Source organism: Physella acuta, unplaced genomic scaffold (genome assembly GCF_028476545.2).
Source record: "Physella acuta isolate Inbredline_101_S28 unplaced genomic scaffold, ASM2847654v3 ptg001487l, whole genome shotgun sequence".
Taxonomy (NCBI): domain Eukaryota; kingdom Metazoa; phylum Mollusca; class Gastropoda; family Physidae; genus Physella; species Physella acuta.
This window is the reverse complement of record NW_026733002.1, coordinates 103,486-130,558: the sequence shown is the minus strand read 5'-3', so window position 1 is coordinate 130,558 and position 27,073 is coordinate 103,486. Positions and strand designations below refer to the sequence as shown.

General features: G+C 40.6%; 1 protein-coding gene across 2 annotated transcripts in view; it reads right to left on the bottom strand.

Moving 5' to 3' along the window:
* LOC131928345 (neural-cadherin) overlaps window positions 1–27,073 on the bottom strand; it is a 103,232-nt gene that overhangs the window by 14,847 nt on the left and 61,312 nt on the right. For both annotated transcript variants that reach the window (XM_059284347.1, XM_059284348.1), the window contains exons 13-34: window positions 26,161–26,310; window positions 25,178–25,333; window positions 24,953–25,062; window positions 23,871–24,159; window positions 23,403–23,600; window positions 21,215–21,419; window positions 19,868–20,011; window positions 19,545–19,663; window positions 19,008–19,196; window positions 14,234–14,552; window positions 12,448–12,626; window positions 11,441–11,601; window positions 11,017–11,182; window positions 9,111–9,265; window positions 8,741–8,827; window positions 6,900–7,167; window positions 5,300–5,420; window positions 2,662–2,883; window positions 2,433–2,547; window positions 1,627–1,817; window positions 1,250–1,494; window positions 905–1,167 (exon numbers count right to left, since the gene is read on the bottom strand). In XM_059284347.1, the coding sequence (XP_059140330.1) occupies window positions 905–1,167; window positions 1,250–1,494; window positions 1,627–1,817; window positions 2,433–2,547; window positions 2,662–2,883; window positions 5,300–5,420; window positions 6,900–7,167; window positions 8,741–8,827; window positions 9,111–9,265; window positions 11,017–11,182; window positions 11,441–11,601; window positions 12,448–12,626; window positions 14,234–14,552; window positions 19,008–19,196; window positions 19,545–19,663; window positions 19,868–20,011; window positions 21,215–21,419; window positions 23,403–23,600; window positions 23,871–24,159; window positions 24,953–25,062; window positions 25,178–25,333; window positions 26,161–26,310 (4,052 nt within the window). The remainder of the gene's footprint in view (window positions 1–904; window positions 1,168–1,249; window positions 1,495–1,626; window positions 1,818–2,432; window positions 2,548–2,661; window positions 2,884–5,299; window positions 5,421–6,899; window positions 7,168–8,740; window positions 8,828–9,110; window positions 9,266–11,016; window positions 11,183–11,440; window positions 11,602–12,447; window positions 12,627–14,233; window positions 14,553–19,007; window positions 19,197–19,544; window positions 19,664–19,867; window positions 20,012–21,214; window positions 21,420–23,402; window positions 23,601–23,870; window positions 24,160–24,952; window positions 25,063–25,177; window positions 25,334–26,160; window positions 26,311–27,073) is intronic.

Here is a 27,073-nt window from a genome sequence, read left to right as displayed (position 1 = left end):
CACCTGCAACACACACAACACATCAGGCACCTGCAACACACACAACACATCAGACACCTGCAACACACACAACACATCAGACACCTGCAACACACACAACACATTAGACACCTGCAACACACACAACACATCAGACACCTGCAACACACACAACACATCAGACACCTGCAACACACACAACACATCAGACACCTGCAACACACACAACACATCACACACCTGCAACACACACAACACATCAGACACCTGCAACACACACAACACATCAGACACCTGCAACACACACAACACATCAGACACCTGCAACACACCTGCAACACACACAACACATCAGACACCTGCAACACACACAACACATCACACCTGCAACACACACAACACATCACACCTGCAACACACACAACACATCAGACACCTGCAACACACACAACACATCAGACACCTGCAACACACACAACACATCAGGCACAAGCAACACACACAACACATCACACCTGCAACACACACAACACATCAGACACCTGCAACACACACAACACATCACATCTGCAACACACACAACACATCAGACACCTGTAACACACACAACACATCAGACACCTGCAACACACACAACACATCAGACACCTGCAACACACACAACACATCAGACACCTGTAACACACACAACACATCAGACACCTGTAACACACACAACACATCAGACACCTGCAACACACACAACACATCAGACACCTGTAACACACACAACACATCAGACACCTGCAACACACACAACACATCACACCTGCAACACACAACACATCAGACACCTTCAACACACACAACACATCAGACACCAGCATCACACACAACACTATCAGCAAGCTTTCTTTCCTGACAAACCCAGATGTGCCAGACTTACGAGAGTGTGCCCAGATCATTTCTACAGGTGCCGCCGTTGAAGCAGTAGTCTCCAGAACACTCACTAGAGGAAGGGAACAAGTCGGCCTCGCACCCCTCCATGGCCATCAGGTAGGCGTCCACTCCAACATAACTGGTTCCATTAGCATTGACCACAAGTGGCAGGCCAGAAATGTGCAGCTTGTTGTAACAACCTCCTTCAAACACCTCATTCTGGCACTCATCAATAGGAATGGCCAGGATTTTTAGACCCAGACTTTCAAACTGAAATTTCAAGGAGTTAAAGCTTACTGTAAACTGAATGCAGTTGAATCTCTAAAAATTTGGGTTAAAAAATCATGCTGACCTCTTGTTTGTTCAAGATGATTGCACTGTCCACTTGTGCTGGCGACACATAGGGTGAGCCATGGGCGGCATACCTGACCTCCAGGTATGTGGGGCGCTCTAGCAGGGTGAGCACTTCAATGCTGTGAAGGGTGGGGTAGCCCAGCTTTAGAGCCAGAAACTTCTTGAACTGTGTGTACAGGCTCTCTGTCCTCAGACCTGTCCTGGGGTCTTTGGCTTCCAGGATAAACTGGGACGCTGTCATGCCTGAAATGTCATGTTAGGATCAAATGGTACTCTGTCTTTACCTAAGGTTTTAATCCAGTTGACCCCTAACCTACCAGCCATGTAGAGTTAACCCTTAATCTACCAGCAGCATGAGGTTGTGATGCAGCTTACCTGCAAGTCTAACAGCACCTGAGTTGAGTACAGCCTCCTCTGTGAGATCTTTGACCATCACAGACACAGTGCTGGTCACTGACTTTTGATGGACCTTGTCAAAGACATCTACTTTGAACTGATAGGGGCTGTGGCCAAAGTTGGACTTGACGCCTTTCTTCATGGTGATCTCCCCATTGGAGGTGTTGACACTGAAACATGTTCAAACAAAATTTGGGTTGGTCCAGCACTTGACCAGTTGTACAAACACATGACATTTGGGTTGGTCCAGCACTTGACCAGTTGTACAAACACATGACATTTGGGTTGGTCCAGCACTTGAACAGTTGTACAAACACATGACATTTGGGTTGGTCCAGCACTTGACCAGTTGTACAAACACATGACATTTGGGTTGGTCCAGCACTTGAACAGTTGTACAAACACATGACATTTGGGTTGGTCCAGCACTTGACCAGTTGTACAAACACATGACATTTGGGTTGGTCCAGCACTTGAACAGTTGTACAAACACATGACATTTGGGTTGGTCCAGCACTTGACCAGATGTACAAACACATGACATTTGGGTTGGTCTAGCACTTGACCAGATGTACAAACACATGACATTTGGGTTGGTCCAGCACTTGAACAGTTGTACAAACACATGACATTTGGGTTGGTCCAGCACTTGAACAGTTGTACAAACACATGACATTTGGGTTGGTCCAGCACTTGACCAGTTGTACAAACACATGACATTTGGGTTGGTCCAGCACTTGACCAGTTGTACAATTGATAAGACAGGGTCAACAGGGTCCACTCACCTGAAAAAGTTTTTCATGCTTGCAGGTGACTGAAAGGTGAAAGTTTTGTCTTGAAGATCCCAGTCATCCAAGTCCTCTACAAACACACGGCCAATGACCAATGGACCAAACTGACCTGAAGTGTGGAAAAAGAAATAAGTTGTGTTACTCACAATAGCAAAGACACTGAGGTCAATTTCTCACCTTTATAATTGTAGACATAAAAAAGACACAAAGGTCAATTTCTCACCTTTATAATTGTAGACAAAAATGTCCTGATGACCAGGGTAGTGCTCGTTATCATTAACATCCCCAATAATGATGGTCAGTGTGTTGGTGCCAGTCTGTGCCTTGGTCTTGCCTGTGCCCCTTAAGTCCCACATGACAATGGGCAGCTCATAAAACTTGGTCTTCTCTCTGTCAAACTTGGACTCTGTTCTGATCAATGCTGTGCCATCCCCATTATCACCATCTATATATGGAAGATTCACAGTCAATTGACAATATCAAATCACTCTAAAACACTAGCAAGAAACACTAGCAAATAACACCATCAAGAAACACCAAATAACAGAAAAATCCACCAATCTTAACTCCCTTACTCACACAAAAAATGTTTGCTTTTATCACAATCAGTAGCTTATAAAAAATTATCAAACAACTATCTGATTGCAAAACTATAAAAACTTTCTAGTATATTCTTATACTAACAGCCAACATGTGCCTGGGTTTGGGGAATATTTAAAATTTTCAAATCAATGTCTACATGCAAATATGGAAGCTTGAGACATTTTCATAACACTAACCTTAACCACAACCATAACCACAACCACAACTATAGCCATAACAATTGCCATTACCAAAGTTTGAGCCATAGCTACAGCCACATAAGCAAACATAAACAAACAATAATCATAACCCTATCCATATCCCTTTCCACATCCATTTCCCTATCTCTATCCTTATCCTTATAACTATCACTTTCCCTTTCTTAAACCTATCCCTTTCCCTATATTATTTCGTGTTTTAAATTAATTTACCCATCTAGCTTATGTTAATTTTAAAAAATCAGTCTAGGTTAGGATTCAGTTTAGGCAACAATTTGAATGTATGTTAGTGTTAAGCATTACGGGGTAGTCCATAATTGACATCTCAGTCTTGGAAAGGATGAAAGTGGTCAGTTTTGCTACGATGTGTGACAAATGGAATGGATGAAAGCGGTCAGTTTTGCTACGATGTGTGACAAGTGGAATGGATGAAAGCTGTCAGTTTTGCTAAGATGTGTGACAAGTGGAATGGATGAAAGCGGTCAGTTTTGCTACGATGTGTGACAAGTGGAATGGATGAAAGCGGTCAGTTTTGCTACGATGTGTGACAAGTGGAATGGATGAAAGCGGTCAGTTTTGCTACGATGTGTGACAAGTGGAATGGATGAAAGCGGTCAGTTTTGCTACGATGTGTGACAAGTGGAATGGATGAAAGCGGTCAGTTTTGCTAAGATGTGTGACAAATGGAATGGATGAAAGCGGTCAGTTTTGCTAAGATGTGTGACAAATGGAATGGATGAAAGCGGTCAGTTTTGCTAAGATGTGTGACAAATGGAATGGATGAAAGCGGTCAGTTTTGCTACGATGTGTGACAAGTGGAATGGATGAAAGCGGTCAGTTTTGCTAAGATGTGTGACAAATGGAATGGATGAAAGCGGTCAGTTTTGCTAAGATGTGTGACAAGTGAAATGGATGAAAGCGGTCAGTTTTGCTAAGATGTGTGACAAATGGAATGGATGAAAGCGGTCAGTTTTGCTAAGATGTGTGACAAGTGGAATGAGTGGGTGAATAACATTTTAGGAGATGGACATTAACAGCTTATTAATTACCCCAGTCATTTACAATTCACACCCCTCCCCCCCCCCCCCCCCCCCCAATTACCTTCTCTGAGGCTATTTCATAGCCAAATTATTACAAAAAATGCTCAATGACAAAACCAACGTAATGTCATCTGCTGACATACTGACAAAGACTGTATGGAGAATAAATGCACTCTGTCAAAAAAGCTATGTTTTGAGATTTGAGTTTTAAATCTTAATCCAATATTAAAATAGTGCAATGTACTAAGTAATTACATCTCCAAGTACATGCATTCAAGTTGTCTGACATATGACATGTGTGTTCTGGTAACTTATGTATTCAAGTTGTCTGACATATGACGTGTGTTCTGGTAACTTATGTATTCAAGTTGTCTGACATATGACTTGTGTGTTCTGCTAGCTTATGTATTCAAGTTGTCTGACATATGACTTGTGTGTTCTGCTAGCTTATGTATTCAAGTTGTCTGACATATGACATGTGTTCTGGTAACTTATGTATTCAAGTTGACATATGACTTGTGTGTTCTGGTAACTTATGTATTCAAGTTGTCTGACATATGACATGTGTGTTCTGGTAACTTATGTATTTAAGTTGTCTGACATATGACATGTGTGTTCTGGTAACTTATGTATTTAAGTTGTCTGACATATGACATATGTGTTCTGGTAACTTATGTATTCAAGTTGTCTGACATATGACATATGTGTTCTGGTAACTTATGTATTCAAGTTGTCTGACATATATGACATATGTGTTCTGCTAGCTTATGTATTCAAGTCGTCTGACATGACATGTGTGTTCTATTAGTTTATGTATTCAAGTTGTCTGACATATGACATGTGTGCTCTGCTAGCTTATATTATTGCCAATTTAAATGTATAAATGCCCTTAGATTTCACAAACAAATAGACATACTGGATTTGTCTTCTATAAATTCATGTCATCTGCTGACATAGTGATGTCAACTGAGTGTCAACTGTTGGCAGGCTGACAACTATTACATCCATCAAAGAATCTTACCTTCTTTAAACTCCAGAGAAAACAGGTTACAAGCGATGACTTGACAATTTTGGGGTAAGGCAAATCCAAATGGTGGACCATTGACAGGTGTATCTTTATCAAGGGCAAAAACCTCCAGGACCTAATGGAGCACATGAAATGTTAGTCAAACATCATTAGTGGGGGGATGAATGACCTAATGGAGCACAGTTAGTCAAACATCATTAGTGGGGGATGAATGACCTAATGGAGCACAGTTAGTCAAACATCATTAGTGGGGGATGAATGGCCTAATGGAGCACAGTTAGTCAAACATCATTAGTGGGGGGATGAATGGCCTAATGGAGCACAGTTGGTCAAACATCATTAGTGGGGGATGAATGACCTAATGGAGCACAGTTAGTCAAACATCATTAGTGGGGGATGAATGACCTAATGGAGCACAGTTAGTCAAACATCATTAGTGGGGGATGAATGGCCTAATGGAGCACAGTTAGTCAAACATCATTAGTGGGGGGATGAATGGCCTAATGGAGCACAGTTGGTCAAACATCATTAGTGGGGGGATGAATGACCTAATGGAGCACAGTTAGTCAAACATCATTAGTGGGGGATGAATGGCCTAATGGAGCACAGTTAGTCAAACATCATTAGTGGGGGGATGAATGACCTAATGGAGCACAGTTGGTCAAACATCATTAGTGGGGGGATGAATGACCTAATGGAGCACAGTTAGTCAAACATCATTAGTGGGGGGATAAATGACCTAATGGAGCACAGTTAGTCAAACATCATTAGTGGGGGGATAAATGACCTAATGGAGCACAGTTAGTCAAACATCATTAGTGGGGGATGAATGACCTAATGGAGCACAGTTAGTCAAACATCATTAGTGGGGGATGAATGACCTAATGGAGCACAGTTAGTCAAACATCATTAGTGGGGGGATAAATGGCACTAGAGGTTACACATCAGTTTATACGGACATGGGCACAAGGCATGAGGAGCTAATAAACATTTAGACCACTAAGCAAATTATCAATAAGACCAAACTACCAATGTTGAACTGTTGTGTTGTACAGAGTGGAAAGTTGGCCATCCATAGATTGGGACTAGAATAGAATTTTTTGTAAATAGCTGCCTGGCCCAATATTAAATAGTAAGTGGCTTGATAAAGTATCTAACACAACAACAATATGGGACAGGATAAATCAAAGTAACCCAAGCAAATGGAAAAAGAGGTGGAGATGTATATGCCATACAATGAGGAAACCAGCTATTGGTATTCCCAGACAAGGCAGATCATGGAATAAGTGTTTCTTTCTGGGGGGGGGGGGGGGGGGGTAGACTTTCTTCAGGAAGAGATGCCTTAAAGAAACTCATGGAATCCACAAGGACCAAGAAAAAGAGAGTGCTTAAAATAGCTGGCATAGAGAAATGAAAAAGGCAGAGAGTTGAAAAGAAAAAGAGAGTGCTTAAAATAGCTGCCATAGAGAAATGAAAAAGGCAGAGAGTTGAAAAGGAGAAGATGGCAAAAGAAAGAAAGCTATGGAAGGGTGTTGTCAGTGGTCTATGCTCCACTGGTGGTTGAAATAGGCAAAGAAGTGGTACAAAAGTTTACCAGCAGTGGGGAGGTGAGCTCCATGTTTTCAGGCACCACTGGATGATAATCTTCCTTGAAGATGGGAAAGTTATCGTTGACATCGAGGACATTGACCTGCAGTGTGGCTGTCCCAGTTTGTCTGGGGTCACCCTTGTCAACAGCCTTAATTAACACAGTCATTTTGGCATCCACTTCTCTGTCCAATTTTTTCCTTGTGCTGACTTGACCAGTCTCGGGGTTGATAACAAACTCTCGCCTTGAGTCTGACTCTCTGTCTATCAGGTAGCTGTGGGGGAGACAATCAATAGAAAAAGATGGACAATCAGAAGACAGGGGGAGACAATCAGAAGATAAGGGGAGACAATCAGAAGACATGGGAGACAATCAGAAGACATGGGGAGACAATCAGAAGACAGGGGGAGACAATCAGAAGACATGGGAGACAATCAGAAGACAGGGGGAGACAATCAATAGAAAAAGATGGACAATCAGAAGACATGGGAGACAATCAGAAGACAGGGGGAGACAATCAGAAGACAGGGGGAGACAATCAGAAGACAGGGGGAGACAATCAGAAGACAGGGGGAGACAATCAGAAGACAGGGGGAGACAATCAGAAGACAGGGGGAGACAATCAGAAGACATGGGAGACAATCAGAAGACAGGGGGAGACAATCAGAAGACAGGGGGAGACAATCAGAAGACAGGGGGAGACAATCAGAAGACAGGGGGAGACAATCAGAAGACATGGGAGACAATCAGAAGACAGGGGGAGACAATCAGAAGACAGGGGGAGACAATCAGAAGACATGGGAGACAATCAGAAGACATGGGGAGACAATCAGAAGACAGGGGGAGACAATCAGAAGACATGGGAGACAATCAGAAGACAGGGGGAGACAATCAATAGAAAAAGATGGACAATCAGAAGACATGGGAGACAATCAGAAGACAGGGGGAGACAATCAGAAGACAGGGGGAGACAATCAGAAGACAGGGGGAGACAATCAGAAGACAGGGGGAGACAATCAGAAGACAGGGGGAGACAATCAGAAGACAGGGGGAGACAATCAGAAGACATGGGAGACAATCAGAAGACAGGGGGAGACAATCAGAAGACAGGGGGAGACAATCAGAAGACAGGGGGAGACAATCAGAAGACAGGGGGAGACAATCAGAAGACAGGGGGAGACAATCAGAAGACATGGGAGACAATCAGAAGACATGGGAGACAATCAGAAGACATGGGAGACAATCAGAAGACATGGGAGACAATCAGAAGACATGGGAGACAATCAGAAGACAGGGGGAGACAATCAGAAGACAGGGGGAGACAATCAGAAGACATGGGAGACAATCAGAAGACATGGGAGACAATCAGAAGACAGGGGGAGACAATCAGAAGACAGGGGGAGACAGAAGACAGGGGGAGACAATCAGAAGACAGGGGGAGACAATCAGAAGACAGGGGGAGACAATCAGAAGACAGGGGGAGACAATCAGAACACATGGGAGACAATCAGTACACATGTGTGACCATCAGTACACATGGGTGACAATCAGAACACATGGGAAACAATCAGAAGACAGGGGGAGACAATAGAAAAAGATGGACAATCAGTAGACATGGGGAGATGATCATGTGACACTGAAGGACACAGACAGGGAGAAACAGAAATGTGACATGTGGAAACAATCAAAAGACATGGGAGACAATCAGTACATATGGATCAACAATCAGAAGACATGGGAGACAATCAGTACACATGGGGTTAACAATCACAAGACATGTGAAGATAGCAATGTGACATGGGGAGGAGATTGAAAGTGTTAATTTATGAGAGAAGCAAACAACTAACCTGAACTCTGCATTAATTCCTGAATCTTGATCATGTGCCTCAAACTGGGCCACTATTTCACCTGGCTCAGAGTTCTCTTCTATTTGTCTGTGAAATTTTTTATTTTATTTTAGGCAATCATCTCAAAACACACTCAATGGCTCATCCATGAATGACGTTCACACACTGATCCACTTTTTAGACACCCCCCCCCCTTGAAACAGGTGGGGGCTGGGTATCATGGTAAGACATTTTAAGGGACTTGAACCTCCACAAAAGTACATTTTTGGACCACCCCTTTCCCTTTGTGTGGACATAGAGAATGAATGACCCCAGATACATAAAATACCTGGATACAACAAGAAAATAAATGGATTAAAAACAATAATACCTGGACATAAATGCATTTACAAACATTGGTGCATTGTCATTGAAATCTTCTACAGTGATCCTGACAACAGCCGTGTCTCTGTGTGCTGGGTTCTTGTCTTGTACCACAATCTCCAGCTCAAACACTGGGTTCAGCAGGCTTTCATAGTCAACAGGCTAGGTAAGGGAAACAGGTTAGGTTAGAGGAAACAACAGGCTAGGTTAGAGGAAACAACAGGCTAGGTAAGGGAAACAAGTTAGGTTAGAGGAAACAACAGGCTAGGTTAGAGGAAACAACAGGCTAGGTTAGAGGAAACAACAGGCTAGGTAAGGGAAACAGGTTAGGTTAGAGGAAACAACAGGCTAGGTTAGAGGAAACAACAGGCTAGGTAAGGGAAACAAGTTAGGTTAGAGGAAACAACAGGTTAGGTTAGAGGAAACAGGTTAGGTTAGAGGAAACAGGTTAGAGGAAACAACAGGTTAGGTTAGAGGAAACAACAGGTTAGGTTAGAGGAAACAGGTTAGAGGAAACAACAGGTTAGGTTAGAGGAAACAACAGGCTAGGTTAGAGGAAACAACAGGTTAGGTTAGAGGAAACAGGTTAGAGGAAACAACAGGCTAGGTTAGAGAAACAGGTTAGGTTAGAGGAAACAGGTTAGAGGAAACAACAGGCTAGGTTAGAGGAAACAGATACAGTTAGAGGAAACAGATACAGTTAAAGAAAACAACAGGTTAGGTTAGAGGAAACAACAGGCTAGGTTAGAGGAAACAACAGGCTAGGTTAGAGGAAACAACAGGCTAGAGGAAACAACAGGTTAGGTAAGAGAAACAGGCTAGATTAGAGGAAACAGGCTAGGTTAGCGGAAACAACAGGTAAGGTTAAGAGGAAACAACAGGCTAGGTTAGAGGAAACAACAGGTTAGGTTAGAGGAAACAACAGGCTAGGTAAGAGGAAACAACAGGCTAGATTAGAGGAAACAGGTAAGGTTAGAGGAAATAACAGGATAGGTTAGAGGAAACAACAGGCTAGGTAAGAGAAACAGGTTGGGTTAGAGGAAACAGGTTAGATTAGAGATACAACAGGCTAGGTAAGAGGAAACAACAGGCTAGATTAGAGGAAACATGAGAGGTTAGAGGAAACAGGATAGGTTAGAGGAAACAACAGGCTAGATTAAAGGAAACAACAGGCTAGGTTAGAGGAAACAACAGGCTAGGTTAGAGGAAACAACAGGCTAGGTTAGAGGAAACAACAGGCTAGGTTAGAGGAAACAACAGGCTAGGTTAGAGGAAACAACAGGCTAGGTTAGAGGAAACAACAGGCTAGGTAAGTGGAAACAACAGGCTAGGTTAGAGGAAACAACAGGATAGGTTAGAGGAAACAACAGGCTAGGTTGGAGGAAACAACAGGCTAGGTTAGAGGAAAAAACAGGTTAGGTTAGAGGAAACAGGTTAGGTTAGAGGAAACAACAGGCTAGGTTAGAGGAAACAGGATAGGTTAGAGGAAACAACAGGATAGGTTAGAGGAAACAGGATAGGTAAGAGGAAACAACAGGCTAGGTTAGAGGAAAAAACAGGTTAGGTTAGAGGAAACAGGTTAGGTTAGAGGAAACAGGTTAGGTTAGAGGAAACAGGTTAGGTTAGAGGAAACAGGTTAGGTTAGAGGAAACAGGTTAGGTTAGAGGAAACAGGTTAGGTTAGAGGAAACAGGTTAGGTTAGAGGAAACAGGTTAGGTTAGAGGAAACAGGTTAGGTTAGAGGAAACAGGTTAGGTTAGAGGAAACAGGTTAGGTTAGAGGAAACAACAGGCTAGGTTAGAGGAAACAGATACAGTTAGAGGAAACAGATACGGTTAAAGAAAACAACAGGCAAGGTTAGAGGAAACAAGTTGTTAGGTTAGATAATAGACTAAAAAAGAAATGATTGCTGACCTCATAAATTGAAATAGCTCCCTTGTTTTCAATGGTGTCCACTTTAAAATGTCCCCCAGCCAAATTAGACATAGAGAACTGGAGCTCAGCATTGTCATTCTCATCTTTGTCTGTGGCATGAACCTCTGTCACAATACCTTTCTTGTAGTGCTCAGACATGGTGACACTAGGTAAACAAAAGTTTATGTCTGTCTAGGTGTGACAACAAAAGTTTACATCTGTCTAGGTGTGACAACAAAAGTTTATGTCTGTCTAGGTGTGTCAACACAAAAGTTTATGTCTGTCTAGGTGTGTCAACAAAAAAGTTTATGTCTGTCTAGGTGTGTCAACACAAAAGTTTATGTCTAGCTGTACCAAACTAAAGTTTAAGTCTAGCCCTTGCAAACTTAAGTTTAGGTGTAGGTGAACTATATGCTACACTTACTTGTAAACCTTCTGGGTGAAGATAGGAGGGTTGTCATTGATATCTTTCAGTATAATGGTCACTGTGGCTGTAGAGGTTTGAGCCTCTGGACCACCATCCTTGGCTCGCACAACCACTTCCAGCTTGGGTCGGGTTTCTCTGTCCAAGTATTGGGCTTCAACCTGAGACATACAAGTCATTTCATTCTCAGGGTTTCTTAATACTGGGCTACACAAGTCATTTCATTCTCAGGGTTTCTTAATACTGGGCTAAACAAGTCATTTTATTCTCAGGGTTTCTTAATACTGGGCTAAAGAAGTCATTTCATTCTCAGGGTTTCTTAATACTGGGCTACACAAGTCATTTCATTCTCAGGGTTTCTTAATACTGGGCTAAACAAGTCATTTCATTCTCAGGGTTTCTTAATACTGGGCTAAACAAGTCATTTTATTGTCAGGGTTTCTTAATACTGGGCTACACAAGTCATTTCATTCTCAGGGTTTCTTAATACTGGGCTAAACAAGTCATTTTATTGTCAGGGTTTCTTAATACTGGGCTACACAAGTCATTTCATTCTCAGGGTTTCTTAATACTGGGCTACACAAGTCATTTCATTCTCAGGGTTTCTTAATACTGGGCTAAACAAGTCATTTTATTGTCAGGGTTTCTTAATACTGGGCTAAAGAAGTCATTTCATTCTCAGGGTTTCTTAATACTGGGCTACACAAGTCATTTCATTCTCAGGGTTTCTTAATACTGGGCTAAACAAGTCATTTTATTGTCAGGGTTTCTTAATACTGGGCTAAAGAAGTCATTTCATTCTCAGGGTTTCTTAATACTGGGCTACACAAGTCATTTCATTCTCAGGGTTTCTTAATACTGGGCTAAACAAGTCATTTTATTGTCAGGGTTTCTTAATACTGGGCTACACAAGTCATTTCATTCTCAGGGTTTCTTAATACTGGGCTTTACATGACACATAAGTCATTTTACTGTAGCTAAAGTGAGAAAGCATGAAAGCAGGAGACCTGTGAGAAAATTCTGCCATCCTTGTCAATGTTGAAGAAGTTAGTGTTGGAGGTTGTCAAACTATTGGACACTGTGGGACTGCTCACAATCTCATAGTCCACTGAACTGTTGATGCCGTAGTCAAAGTCAGTTGTTATCACCACAGCTATTGGTGGGTTCTCATCTTTGTTGAACCAACCTGAAATACGTTCAAAAATATAAGTATCTGGGCCGGATACATAAAAGTTATCTGAGTCAGACTAATAAAAATTATCTGAGCCAGACAAGTAAAAATTATCTGAGCCAAACAAGTAAAAATTATAATTATCTGAGCCAGACAAGCCAGACAAGTAAAAATTATCTGAGCCAAACAAGTAAAAATTATCTGAGCCAGACAAGTAAAAATTATCTGAGCCAGACAAGTAAAAATTATCTGAGCCAGACAAGTAAAAATTATCTGAGCCAGACAAGTAAAAATTATCTGAGCCAGACAGGTAAAAATTATCTGAGCCAGACAGGTAAAAATTATCTGAGCCAGACAAGTAAAAATTATCTGAGCCAAACAAGTAAAAATTATCTGAGCCAGGCAGGTAAAAATTATCTGAGCCAAATAAGTAAAAATTATCTGAGCCAGACAAGCCAGACAAGTAAAAATTATCTGAGCCAGGCAGGTAAAAATTATCTGAGTCAAATAAGTAAAAATTATCTGAGCCAGACAAGTAAAAATTATCTGAGCCAAATAAGTAAAAATTATCTGAGCCAGACAAGCCAGACAAGTAAAAATTATCAGAGCCAGGCAGGTAAAAATTATCTGAGTCAAATAAGCAAAAATTATCTGAGCCAGACAAGTAAAAATTATCTGAGCCAAATAAGTAAAAATTATCTGAGCCAGACAAGTAAAAATTATCTGAGCCAGACAAGTAAAAATTATCTGAGCCAGACAAGCCAGACAAGTAAAAATTATCTGAGCCAGACAAGTAAAAATTATCTGAGCCAGACAAACCAGACAGGTAAAAATTATCTAAGCCAGACAAGTAAAAATTATCTGAGCCAGACAAGTAAAAATTATCTGAGCCAGACAAGCCAGACAAGTAAAAATTATCTGAGCCAGACAAGTAAAAATTATCTGAGCCAAATAAGTAAAAATTATATGAGCCAGACAAGTAAAAATTATCTGAGCCAGACAAGTAAAAATTATCTGAGCCAAACAAGTAAAAATTATCTGAGCCAGACAAGCCAGACAAGTAAAAATTATCTGAGCCAGACAAGTAAAAATTATCTGAGCCAAACAAGTAAAAATTATCTGAGCCAGACAAGTAAAAATTATCTGAGCCAGACAAGTAAAAATTATCTGAGCCAGACAAGTAAAAATTATCTGAGCCAGACAAGCCAGACAAGTAAAAATTATCTGAGCCAAATAAGTAAAAATTATCTGAGCCAGACAAGCCAGACAAGTAAAAATTATCTGAGCCAGACAAGTAAAAATTATCTGAGCCAGACAAGCCAGACAAGTAAAAATTATCTGAGCCAGACAAGTAAAAATTATCTGAGCCAGACAAGCCAGACAGGTAAAAATTATCTGAGCCAGACAAGCCAGACAAGTAAAAATTATCTGAGCCAAATAAGTAAAAATTATCTGAGCCAGACAAGTAAAAATTATCTGAGCCAGACAAGCCAGACAAGTAAAAATTATCTGAGCCGAATAAGTAAAAATTATCTGAGCCAGACAAGTAAAAATTATCTGAGCCAGTCAAGTAAAAATTATCTGAGCCAGACAAGTAAAAATTATGGAAAGTAAAAATGCACCTGGTTCAGAATGTTCAAAGACCTCCCCGGTTAAGCGGTTGGCATCAAAGATGGGTGTGTTGTCATTGATGTCTAGAGGCTTGACCTTGATGTTGGTGTAGCCACTCTGGAAGTGCTCCTCCTCATCTCTGGCCTCCACAGTGAAGATGTACTCAGACTTTCCATTGGGCTCATCCCTGTCCAGGGCAGCTATCAAGTATACATCCCCCGTGTCTTGGTCAATGGTGAACAGCTGACGGTCATCTGCCTGTGTGCCCTTACCACGAAGAAAGTAGCGCATCTTGTTGTTACGTGATGTGTCTGCATCTGTGGCTGTAACCTGAAACACAGACAACATAATTAGACCAGTTGAAACACAGACAACATAATTAGACCAGTTGAAACATGAACAACATAATTAGACCAGTTGAAACATGGACAACATAGCTAGACCAGTTGAAACATGGACAACATAATTAGACCAGTTGAAATATGGACAACATAATTAGACCAGTTGAAACACAGACAACATAATTAGACCAGTTGAAACACAGACAACATAATTAGACCAGTTGAAACATGGACAACATAATTAGACCAGTTGAAACACAGACAACATAATTAGACCAGTTGAAACACAGACAACATAATTAGACCAGTTGAAACATGGACAACATAGCTAGACCAGTTGAAACATGGACAACATAATTAGACCAGTTGAAACATGGACAACATAATTAGACCAGTTGAAACATGGACAACATAATTAGACCAATTGAAACACAGACAACATAATTAGACCAGTTGAAACATGGACAACATAGCTAGACCAGTTGAAACATGGACAACATAATTAGACCAGTTCAAACACAGACAACATAATTAGATCAGTTGAAACACAGACAACATAATTAGATCAGTTAAAACACAGACAACATAATTAGACCAGTTGAAACACAGACAACATAATTAGACCAGTTGAAACATGGACAACATAATTAGACCAGTTGAAACACAGACAACATAATTAGACCAGTTGAAACATGGACAACATAATTAGACCAATTGAAACACAGACAACATAGCTAGACCAGTTGAAACATGAACAACATAATTAGATCAGTTGAAACACAGACAACATAGCTAGACCAGTTGAAACATGAACAACATAATTAGACCAGTTGAAACATGGACAACATAGCTAGACCAGTTGAAACATGAACAACATAATTAGACCAATTGAAACACAGACAACATAGCTAGACCAGTTGAAACATGAACAACATAATTAGACCAATTGAAACACAGACAACATAGCTAGACCAGTTGAAACATGAACAACATAATTAGACCAATTGAAACACAGACAACATAGCTAGACCAGTTGAAACATGAACAACATAATTAGACCAGTTGAAACACAGACAACATAGCTAGACCAGTTGAAACATGAACAACATAATTAGACCAGTTGAAACATGGACAACATAGCTAGACCAGTTGAAACATGGACAACATAATTAGACCAATTGAAACACAGACAACATAGCTAGACCAGTTGAAACATGAACAACATAATTAGACCAATTGAAACACAGACAACATAGCTAGACCAGTTGAAACATGAACAACATAATTAGACCAGTTGAAACATGGACAACACAGCTAGACCAGTTGAAACACAGACAACATAATTAGACCAGTTGAAACATGGACAACATAATTAGACCAGTTGAAACATGGACAACATAATTAGACCAATTGAAACACAGACAACATAATTAGACCAGTTGAAACACAGACAACATAATTAGACCAGTTGAAACATGGACAATATAATTAGACCAATTGAAACACAGACAACATAATTAGACCAGTTGAAACATGGACAACATAGCTAGACCAGTTGAAACATGGACAACATAGCTAGACCAGTTGAAACATGGACAACATAATTAGACCAGTTGAAACATGGACAACATAATTAGACCAATTGAAACACAGACAACATAATTAGACCAGTTGAAACACAGACAACATAATTAGACCAGTTGAAACATGGACAATATAATTAGACCAATTGAAACACAGACAACATAATTAGACCAGTTGAAACATGAACAACATAATTAGATCAGTTGAAACACAGACAACATAATTAGACCAGTTGAAACACAGACAACATAATTAGACCAGTTGAAACATGGACAACATAGCTAGACCAGTTGAAACACAGACAACATAATTAGACCAGTTGAAACATGGACAACATAATTAGACCAGTTGAAACATGGACAACATAATTAGACCAATTGAAACACAGACAACATAGCTAGACCAGTTGAAACATGAACAACATAATTAGACCAGTTGAAACACAGACAACATAGCTAGACCAGTTGAAACATGAACAACATAATTAGACCAGTTGAAACATGGACAACATAATTAGACCAGTTGAAACATGGACAACATAATTAGACCAGTTGAAACATGGACAATATAATTAGACCAATTGAAACACAGACAACATAGCTAGACCAGTTGAAACATGAACAACATAATTAGACCAGTTGAAACATGGACAACACAGCTAGACCAGTTGAAACATGAAAAACATAGCTAGACCAGTTGAAACATGGACAACATAGCTAGACCAGTTGAAACATGGACAACATAATTAGACAAATTGAAACACAGACAACATAATTAGACCAGTTGAAACATGGACAACATAGCTAGACCAGTTGAAACATGGACAACACAGCTAGACCAGTTGAAACATGGACAACACAGCTAGACCAGTTGAAACATGGACAACATAATTAGACCAGTTAAAACATAGACAACATAGCTAGACCAGTTGAAACATGGACAACATAATTAGATCAGTTAAAACATAGACAACATAGCTAGACCAGTTGAAACACATCATAGCTAGACCAGTTGAAACATGGACAACATAATTAGACCAGTTAAAACATAGACAACATAGCTAGACCAGTTGAAACATGGACAACATAATTAGACCAGTTGAAACATGGACAACATAGCTAGACCGGGTCTACGACAAATTCCCGAAAGACACTTGCCCGAATGCCGATTGCCCGAAGGCCGATTTCCCGAATGGACACTTGCCCGAATGCGACAAATGCCCGAATGGACACTTGCCCAAATGCGACAAATGCCCGAATGGACACTTGCCCGAATGCGACAAACGCCCGAATGGACACTTGCCCGAATGCGACAAATGCCCGAATGCGACAAATGCCCGAATGGACACTTGCCCGAAGGCCGTTTGCCCGAAAAATGTTAGCATTTATATATTACCAAATAATCATTTGTAATCAATTTAAATTTGAAATGTTGATAAACAAAACATATTTGTGCAAAAAAAATAATAATATTATATATTACATTCTTAATTAATTTGTATTTGCTATATAAAGTGTGGAAACATGAAATAAGACAAAAACACCATTTTCATTTATTTCAAGATTTTAAAAAAGAATTTTGCTTTCTTTATTAAGTAATCGCTTCAACACATTGTCTAAACAAGGTGTATAAAATGAAGATCAAACATATGTGACTACTTTTAGTTTTTAAATTCGCTGCCTTGACGCGCCTAGTTCTGTTGTGAAATAGTTACCATACAAGTTAAGCATAACAAAATAAATCAAACAAACGCGCATCTGTTCAATGTTGCGAGACGCCGCGCCGCCTACACCATGTCATAAGCGCTATATAACCACCGCAACACGTCGGCTAAACAAGGTGTTCAAAACTTACATCAAAAGAATATAAAGTCAAAATGCGCGATCATCATATTGCATTTAATAGAGACTAACGATTTTTTTCGCAATATCTCAGTTAAAATAAAAGCTAAACTTTAAAAATAGAAAAACAACTTTGTTTTTATGCTTAGAATTGTGTTTATGATCAAAATTTCAAACTTCTATTGATTAAGAATGTCTATTTTGGTAATATTATTTATTTTTAATAATAACATTTTTCGGGCAAATGGCCTTCGGGCAAATGGCCATTCGGACATTTGTCGCATTCGGGCAAGTGTCCATTCGGGCATTTGTCGCATTCGGGCAAGTGTCCATTCGGGAATTTGTCGCATTCGGGCAAGTGTCCATTCGGGCATTTGTCGCATTTGGGCAAGTGTCCATTCGGGCGTTTGTCGCATTCGGGCAAGTGTCCATTCGGGTATTTGTCGCATTCGGGCAAGTGTCCATTCGGGAAATCGGCCTTCGGGCAAACGGCATTCGGGCAAGTGTCTTTCGGGAAAACGTCCGGCTCCCAGCTAGACCAGTTGAAACATGGTCATGATAACTAGACCAGTTGAAACAATTTATGTACACTGGATCATCTACCAAACACAAAAATATTTCAAAACCTTTTTTTAATACAAGGTAAACAAGACTAATTTTATGTGATCACAAAAATTAGGAAACTGATGACATCAGCCCACAAAATGTAGCAAACTGATGACATCAGCCCACAAAATGTAGCAAACTGATGACATCAGCCATGTTACTTATACTAAAAAAAATTTTTAAGGAAAAAATATTTCAAGAGCCAACATGACAGTGATTTAGATATTTATACTTAAATCAGTTTTTATGAGTTTAAAGAAAAAATAAGAATATGAATGGCTATAACATTACGTGATAAAGTGCTTAGACTTTTTGAATGGCTATAATGTTATGTGATAAAGTGCTTCGATTTTTTGAATGGCTATAATTTTATGTGATAAAGTGCTTAGATTTTTTGAATGGCTATAACTTACTGTGATAAGGTGCATGGGCTGAGTTTTTGAGATGCTAAAATCTTCTTCAACTACTTTATCAGCTATGACATATTCAGGCTGCCCAAATACTGGGGGGTTGTCATTCTCATCAGTGACATAGATGACAACAGTGGTGGAAGCTGAGTAGAAGTTCTCACTGTCACTCGACTCTAATGTCATTGTGTACACCTAGGAATAGTAAACATGTGTACAAATATTGTGTAACCTAAGAAAAGTAAACATGAGTACTAATGTCATTGTGTACACCAAGGAAAAGCCACTTTGTACTTAAGTAAAAACATTGGTTTATGAGTTAAGTCACAGCTTGAAGGCAGCTTTACGTACAACAGGATGTTTTAGAAATGATCAAGGAAAAAATGTATAAAGAGCTTGTTATATCATGTTTTCTGATGAAAGTTTGATCAAATCTTGATTCTAGAAGTTTGATCAAAGCTTGATCCTATGAACAAAGTTTGCTGAAATCTTGATTTTAAGATGTTTTATCAAAGCTTGATTCTAGTATGAATGCTGACTTACTTTGTTTCCACTCTCGTAGTCCAGAAAGCCATTGACCAGTATTTCACCAGTCTGGTCTCTGATATCAAAGTGGCTCAGTGTGTTATTCTGGAAACTGTACTTGAGTCTCCCCTGGTCAACTGCAAGAAAAATAAAACTATTACAACACTCAGTCATAGCAGACTAAACTATTCATTAAAAACTTTTTACAAGCACAAAAAGAAGACCTACATCTTCAACTACAAAAACATTTTTGGCATTATGCAAATTAGAATTGAAAATGCAGTTTATTTAATATGTCAAGAATTCACCAAATGGTTGGCACACTTGTACATGAGACTTACCTTCATCAATGTCATCGGCAGTGACAGCAAAGATGACAGTGCCTATACTGGCAGTCTCAGGGACTGAGAAGTTGTACAGGCTCTGTTTAAACGTCATTGGGTTGTCATTTTTATCTGCTATATCCACTTGAAACACGACAGAGGCTGGAACATGACAGACAGACAGGATATAGCATGACAGACAGACAAGATACAGCATGACAGACCAGATACAGCATGACAAGACAAAATACAGCATGACAGACAAGATACAGCATGACAGACCAGATACAGCATGACAGACAGACCTGATACAGCATGACAGACAGACAAGATACAGCATGACAGACAGACAAGATACAGCATGACAAGACAAGATACAGCATGACAGACAAGATACAGCATGACAGACAGACCTGATACAGCATGACAGACAGACAAGATACAGCATGACAGACAGACAAGATACAGCATGACAGACAGGATACAGCATGACACACATACAGACAAGATACAGCATGACAGACAGACCAGATACAGCATGACAAACAGACAGGACACAACATGACAGACAGACAGGATACAACATGACAGACAGACAAGATACAGCATGACAGACAGACAGGATATAGCATGACAGACAGACAGACAGGATACAGCATGACAGACAGACAGACAGGACACAACATGACAGACAGACAGGATACAACATGACAGACAGACAAGATACAGCATGACAGACAGACAGGATACAACATGACAGACAGACAAGATACAGCATGACAGACAGACAGGATATAGCATGACAGACAGACAGACAGGATACAGCATGACAGACAGACAGACAGGATACAGCATGACAGACAGACAGACAGGATACAGCATGACAGACAGACAGGATACAGCATGACAGACAGACAGGATACAACATGACAGACAGGATACAGCATGACAGACAGGATACAGCATGACAGACCAGATACAGCATGACAGACATGATACAGCATGACAGACAGACAGACAAGATACAGCATGACAGACAAGATACAGCATGACAGACAGACAAGATACAGCATGACAGACAGACAGGATACAGCATGACATACAGGATACAGCATGACAGACAGGATACAGCATGACAGACAGGATACAGCATGACAGACAGGATACAGCATGACAGACAGACCAGATACAGCATGACAGACAGACAAGATACAGCATGACAGACAGACAAGATACAGCATGACAGACAGACAGGATACAGCATGACAGACAGACAGGATACAACATGACAGACAGGATACAGCATGACAGACAGGATACAGCACGACAGACAGACAGTAGCATGCCAGACAGACATAGAGCTACCTGAGTTAGGTGTGCCAGGCGGCCTATGGTTTGGCCTGTCTGAAGGGCTCATGTCATTCACCTTGATGGTGAGGAAGAAGCGAGGGGTTTTTTCTCTGTCAAACTCTCGTTTGGTGATCAGAGCGGCCTTGTTGTCCGGCAGATTTCTTATCTCAAAGTCATCAAGGACACCTGGGTAGCTGTCATCTGACAGCTCAAAGAACAACTGGAAAAAGAGAAGATACTGGCTGGTAACTGTACATCATGTGTAGCCAGTCAACCAGCCACTGGTCAAGATACTGGCTGGTAACTGTACATCATGTGTAGCCAGTCAGCCACTGGTCAAGATACTGGCTGGTAACTGTACATCATGTGTAGCCAGTCAGCCACTGGTCAAGATACTGGCTGGTAACTGTACATCATGTCAGCCACTGGTCAAGATACTGGCTGGTAACTGTACATCATGTGTAGCCAGTCAACCAGCCACTGGTCAAGATACTGGCTGGTAACTGTACATCATGTCAGCCACTGGTCAAGATACTGGCTGTTAACTGTACATCATGTGTAGCCAGTCAACCAGCCACTGGTCAAGATACTGGCTGGTAACTGTACATCATGTCAGCCACTGGTCAAGATACTGGCTGGTAACTGTACATCATGTGTAGCCAGTCAACCAGCCACTGGTCAAGATACGGGCTGTTAACTGTACATCATGTGTAGCCAGTCAACCAGCCACTGGTCAAGATACTGGCTGGTAACTGTACATCATGTCAGCCACTGGTCAAGATACTGGCTGTTAACTGTACATCATGTGTAGCCAGTCAGCCACTGGTCAAGATACTGGCTGGTAATTGTACATCATGTCAGCCACTGGTCAAGATACTGGCTGGTAACTGTACATCATGTGTAGCCAGTCAACCAGCCACTGGTCAAGATACTGGCTGGTAACTGTACATCATGTCAGCCACTGGTCAAGATACTGGCTGGTAACTGTACATCATGTGTAGCCAGTCAACCAGCCACTGGTCAAGATACTGGCTGGTAACTGTACATCATGTCAGCCACTGGTCAAGATACTGGCTGTTAACTGTACATCATGTGTAGCCAGTCAACCAGCCACTGGTCAAGATACTGGCTGGTAACTGTACATCATGTCAGCCACTGGTCAAGATACTGGCTGGTAACTGTACATCATGTGTAGCCAGTCAACCAGCCACTGGTCAAGATACGGGCTGTTAACTGTACATCATGTGTAGCCAGTCAACCAGCCACTGGTCAAGATACTGGCTGGTAACTGTACATCATGTCAGCCACTGGTCAAGATACTGGCTGTTAACTGTACATCATGTGTAGCCAGTCAGCCACTGGTCAAGATACTGGCTGTTAACTGTACATCATGTGTAGCCAGTCAACCAGCCACTGGTCAAGATACTGGCTGGTAACTGTACATCATGTGTAGCCAGTCAGCCACTGGTCAAGATACTGGCTGGTAACTGTACATCATGTCAGCCACTGGTCAAGATACTGGCTGGTAACTGTACATCATGTTTAGCCAGTCAACCAGCCACTGGCCAAGATACTGGCTGTTAACTGTACATCATGTGTAGCCAGTCAACCACTGGTCAAGATACTGGCTGGTAACTGTACATCATGTCAGCCACTGGTCAAGATACTGGCTGGTAACTGTACATCATGTTTAGCCAGTCAACCAGCCACTGGCCAAGATACTGGCTGTTAACTGTACATCATGTGTAGCCAGTCAACCACTGGTCAAGATACTGGCTGGTAACTGTACATCATGTACTTTATTCTGTTGGAGGAAATTCCCTCCAATATGAGAAAATGACATGAAGCAGGAAACAAATGTCAAGTAGTGTCATCTGACGGTAGCATCCAACTGAGATTCCCCTCTCACCAGACTCATCACTACCACTTAACCAAATGCAAGATATTCTTATATATATTACTTACATTCTACACCTTGCAAAATTTGAAAGAAATCACTTAATCACAGGTCTAATTGGGTTACAAGATTTGACAACAAACTCACATATCTATTTTGATCCATGAAAAAGTTAATATCTAAGAGATCCAAATATATTTTTAGTAAAAATATGGAAGATGAAACAGTATTTTTTGAAAAGGTTTTTAAAAAATGAGCATCTGAATTTAAAGATTGATCTAACAAGGAAAGTAGTGATGGACGTACATTACTGAAAGCTGGAGTTTTATCATCATCATAGCCTTGGACTATTCTGATAGTGGCCCCTGGCTCTGTGTTCTCAGGGACTGTCCCAGAATAGCGTCCGTTCATGTCCATGCCTTCAAAGTACGGGACCTTGTTGTTCTTGTCTTCTACATCAATGGTCAATGTGATCTGCTCATACATGGTCAGGCCACCAAAATTCTATGGGAAAACAAAGTTTGTCAATTCAGGAAATCTGCTCATACATGGTCAGGCCACCAAAATTCTATGGGAAAACCAAGTTTGTCAATTCAGGAAATCTGCTCATACATTGTCAGGCCACCAAAATTCTATGGGAAAACCAAGTTTGTCAATTCAGGAAAAGTTGAGAGAACCAGACCATTTACACACTGCCATACTAAAGACACACTGACAGCATGCTAACCTGACAGCATAGAAAGAGACTAAGACAGACACTGACAGCATGCTAACCTGACAGCGCAGAATGAGGCTGTACTGTTGTATTGTCTCATGATTGAGTGGTGCTGCAACAAAAACATTGACTTTGTACTTTCCCTTCTCATAGAACTCTGTGATACCAAAGTGTCCACAGTACTGTGAGTGGAGCCTGTCCTTCTCATCCACCAGGAAGAACTGGACCCGAGGGTTCTCAACATTGGACTGGCAGCTTAGAGTTGTGATCATGGCTTCTGGGGTGTTGGGACTGATGGTCTCAGAGATTTTATAGTAATGGTCAGGGTTAAGTGGATTAGGGTCAAATCTGAAACAAATTTGTCAATGTATTAAACAATAAATTTTGTGTATGCCTGCAATTCAAATATTTCATTCAACAAATGTCTATATACTACATCCACACGTTTGGATTGTCTATACATTTTTTACTCCACACATTTGAAATCTAAACTAGTGAATCTCTAGTCATTTTGGGTCAAAGACAATGTCTAAACTTCAAGTTTTGAGTATATTAGAAAAATGACTCCACTGATGAGACTGCCCTCAATAAATTAACTGTATGACTCCACTGGTGAGACTGCCCTCAATAAATTAACTGCATGACTCTACTGGTGAGACTGCCATCAATAAATTAACTGCATGACTCCACTAGTGAGACTGCCCTCAATAAATTAACTGCATGACTCCACTAGTGAGATTGCCCTCAATAAATTAACTGTATGACTCCACTAGTGAGACTGCCCTCAATAAATTAACTCCATGACTTGCAAAATGAATTTTTTTTTTTAAACTTGGGAAACCAAGGTTAATTTTCCTAGCTGTGCATATTTCAAGTCTACATGTTTCTGTGTGCTCATTGTTCTGTTAGACCCCACCTCTCAAATGTCATCTTACTTGGGACATCACAACTTAATGACTGTCATGCTAGACCCCCACCCCTCAAATGTCAACTTACTTGGGACATCACAACTTAATGACTGTCATGCTAGACCCCGACCCCTCAAATGTCAACTTACTTGGGACATCACAACTGAATGACTGTCATGCTAGACCCCCACCCCTCAAATTGCTAGACCCCCAGCCCTCAAATGTCAACTTACTTGGGGGGTTCGCTAGTTTCTGCAGCCACTTCAATGGTCACCTGGACAGTGGCAGACTTAGGCGGTGTACCTGCATCTTTTGCCATGGCAACCAACTTGTAAGTCGTTGCCTGGATTAGATGGGATTCTCTATTAACAATATATTGCATACTTAAATAATCAAGCTAATTGACATCACAAACTAATCAGGCTCATTAACATTGAAAACACTGAAACTTGATTTACATCATTCTTATTAGTTGCATCCTTAAGCTTGTTCTTCAAGTAGATCATGCCAGTGTTTGGGTAGATATCAAAAACACCTCCATCCTCTTGCAGGGAATAGGTCAGTTTGGCATTGTCTCCAATATCTTTATCTGTTGCTCCTACTCGCAAAATTACCTAAATACAACATTAACTGTTTATTAGAACAGCTTAAGTATTTTGAAATTAGCGCTTCAGGACTGTTTGAGGTTATGCTAAATCAGGTGGTTTACTGATAAGCTGACCTTGCCTTAAAGACTCAGAGACATTCTACTGAATTGGACCAGAATATTGCTTAGGTAATTAATTACCCTATGATGATTAGATTTTTTCTATGTTGTTCTGCATAATTTGTGAATTCAATTAAAAGTCTGTACTTCTATTAACTAAGGTATAATTTAGTTAATATGGATTTGAATTCACCTATTCACAAATTAATTATTTTAAAAGGTTTTTAAAAGAAGAGGTAAGACTTCACAGGGTTGGTGGGTGGGGTAAAACCTAACCAAATAGTGCTCATAAGCTTAACCTACCCAGCTGACCTGAGCTTAACTTACCCTGTTGACCTGAGCTTAACCTACCCTGTTGACCTGAGCTAAACCTACACAGTTGACCTGAGCTAAACCTACCCAGCTGACCTGAGCTAAACCTACCCAGCTGACCTGAGCTAAAGCTACCCAGCTGACCTGAGCTAAACCTACCCAGCTGACCTGAGCTAAACCTACTCAGCTGACCTGAGCTAAACCTACCCAGCTGACCTGAGCTAAACCAACCCAGCTGACCTGAGCTAAACCTACCTAGCTGACCTGAGCTAAAGCTACCCTGTTGACCTGAGCTTAACTTACCCAGCTGACCTGAGCTAAACCTACCCAGCTGACCTGAGCTAAACCTACCCAGCTGACCAGAGCTAAACCTACCCAGCTGACCTGAGCTAAACCTACCCAGCTGACCTGAGCTTAACTTACCCTGTTGACCTGGACATTGGATGAGATTTTTTCGGTGTAGGAAAGAGAATTGAAGACAGGAGGATTATCATTGATGTCGTGTACCACCACACGGAATGTGCACCAGCCTTCTTGTGGGCTGTGAGCATTGTCAGCACCTTTCACGGTCACCTGAGACAAGGAAACAATAGCCCATACATCTTAACAAAGGAAACATCTTAAGGTAGCCAACCCATACATCTTAACAAAGGAAACATCTTAAGGTAGCCAACCCATACATCTTAACAAAGGAAACATCTTAAGGTAGCCAACCCATACATCTTAACAAAGGAAACATCTTAAGGTAGCCAACCCATACATCTTAACAAAGGAAACATCTTAAGGTAGCCAACCCATACATCTTAACAAAGGAAACATCTTAAGGTTGCCAACCCATACATCTTAACAAAGTAAACATCTTAAGGTAGCCAACCCATACATCTTAACAAAGGAAACATCTTAAGGGGATATGCGCGGGAAAAAAATCACAAAATTTCTTGTTTTTCGTCAAGATGGGTTTCTTGCACTTTTGGATACTTTGTCCATTTTTGTATAAAGAAAATAATAACTTTAAAGAGAAAAAAAATATTTTATGTGCTTAAATTACGATTTTTATGACCCTATTAATTAAAAAATAATCAATTTTTCCCAATCTTACAAGCTCTCTATAAAAAGTTTTATATCCGTCATTATATTGTATTTGACATCACTGGAAATCTGGATTTCTCATGTATTTAATAAACTTAATTTCCTACATCTCGGAAACACCCAAAGCTTACAATAGGCTCTGCAGTTTACACAGATATGGTACTTTCCTGACCTAGTTTTCGTTACTTTTGGCTGTTTTTCTCAGTTCGCAGGTTTTTAACACTAAAAAGCCTACTACTTTTTTATT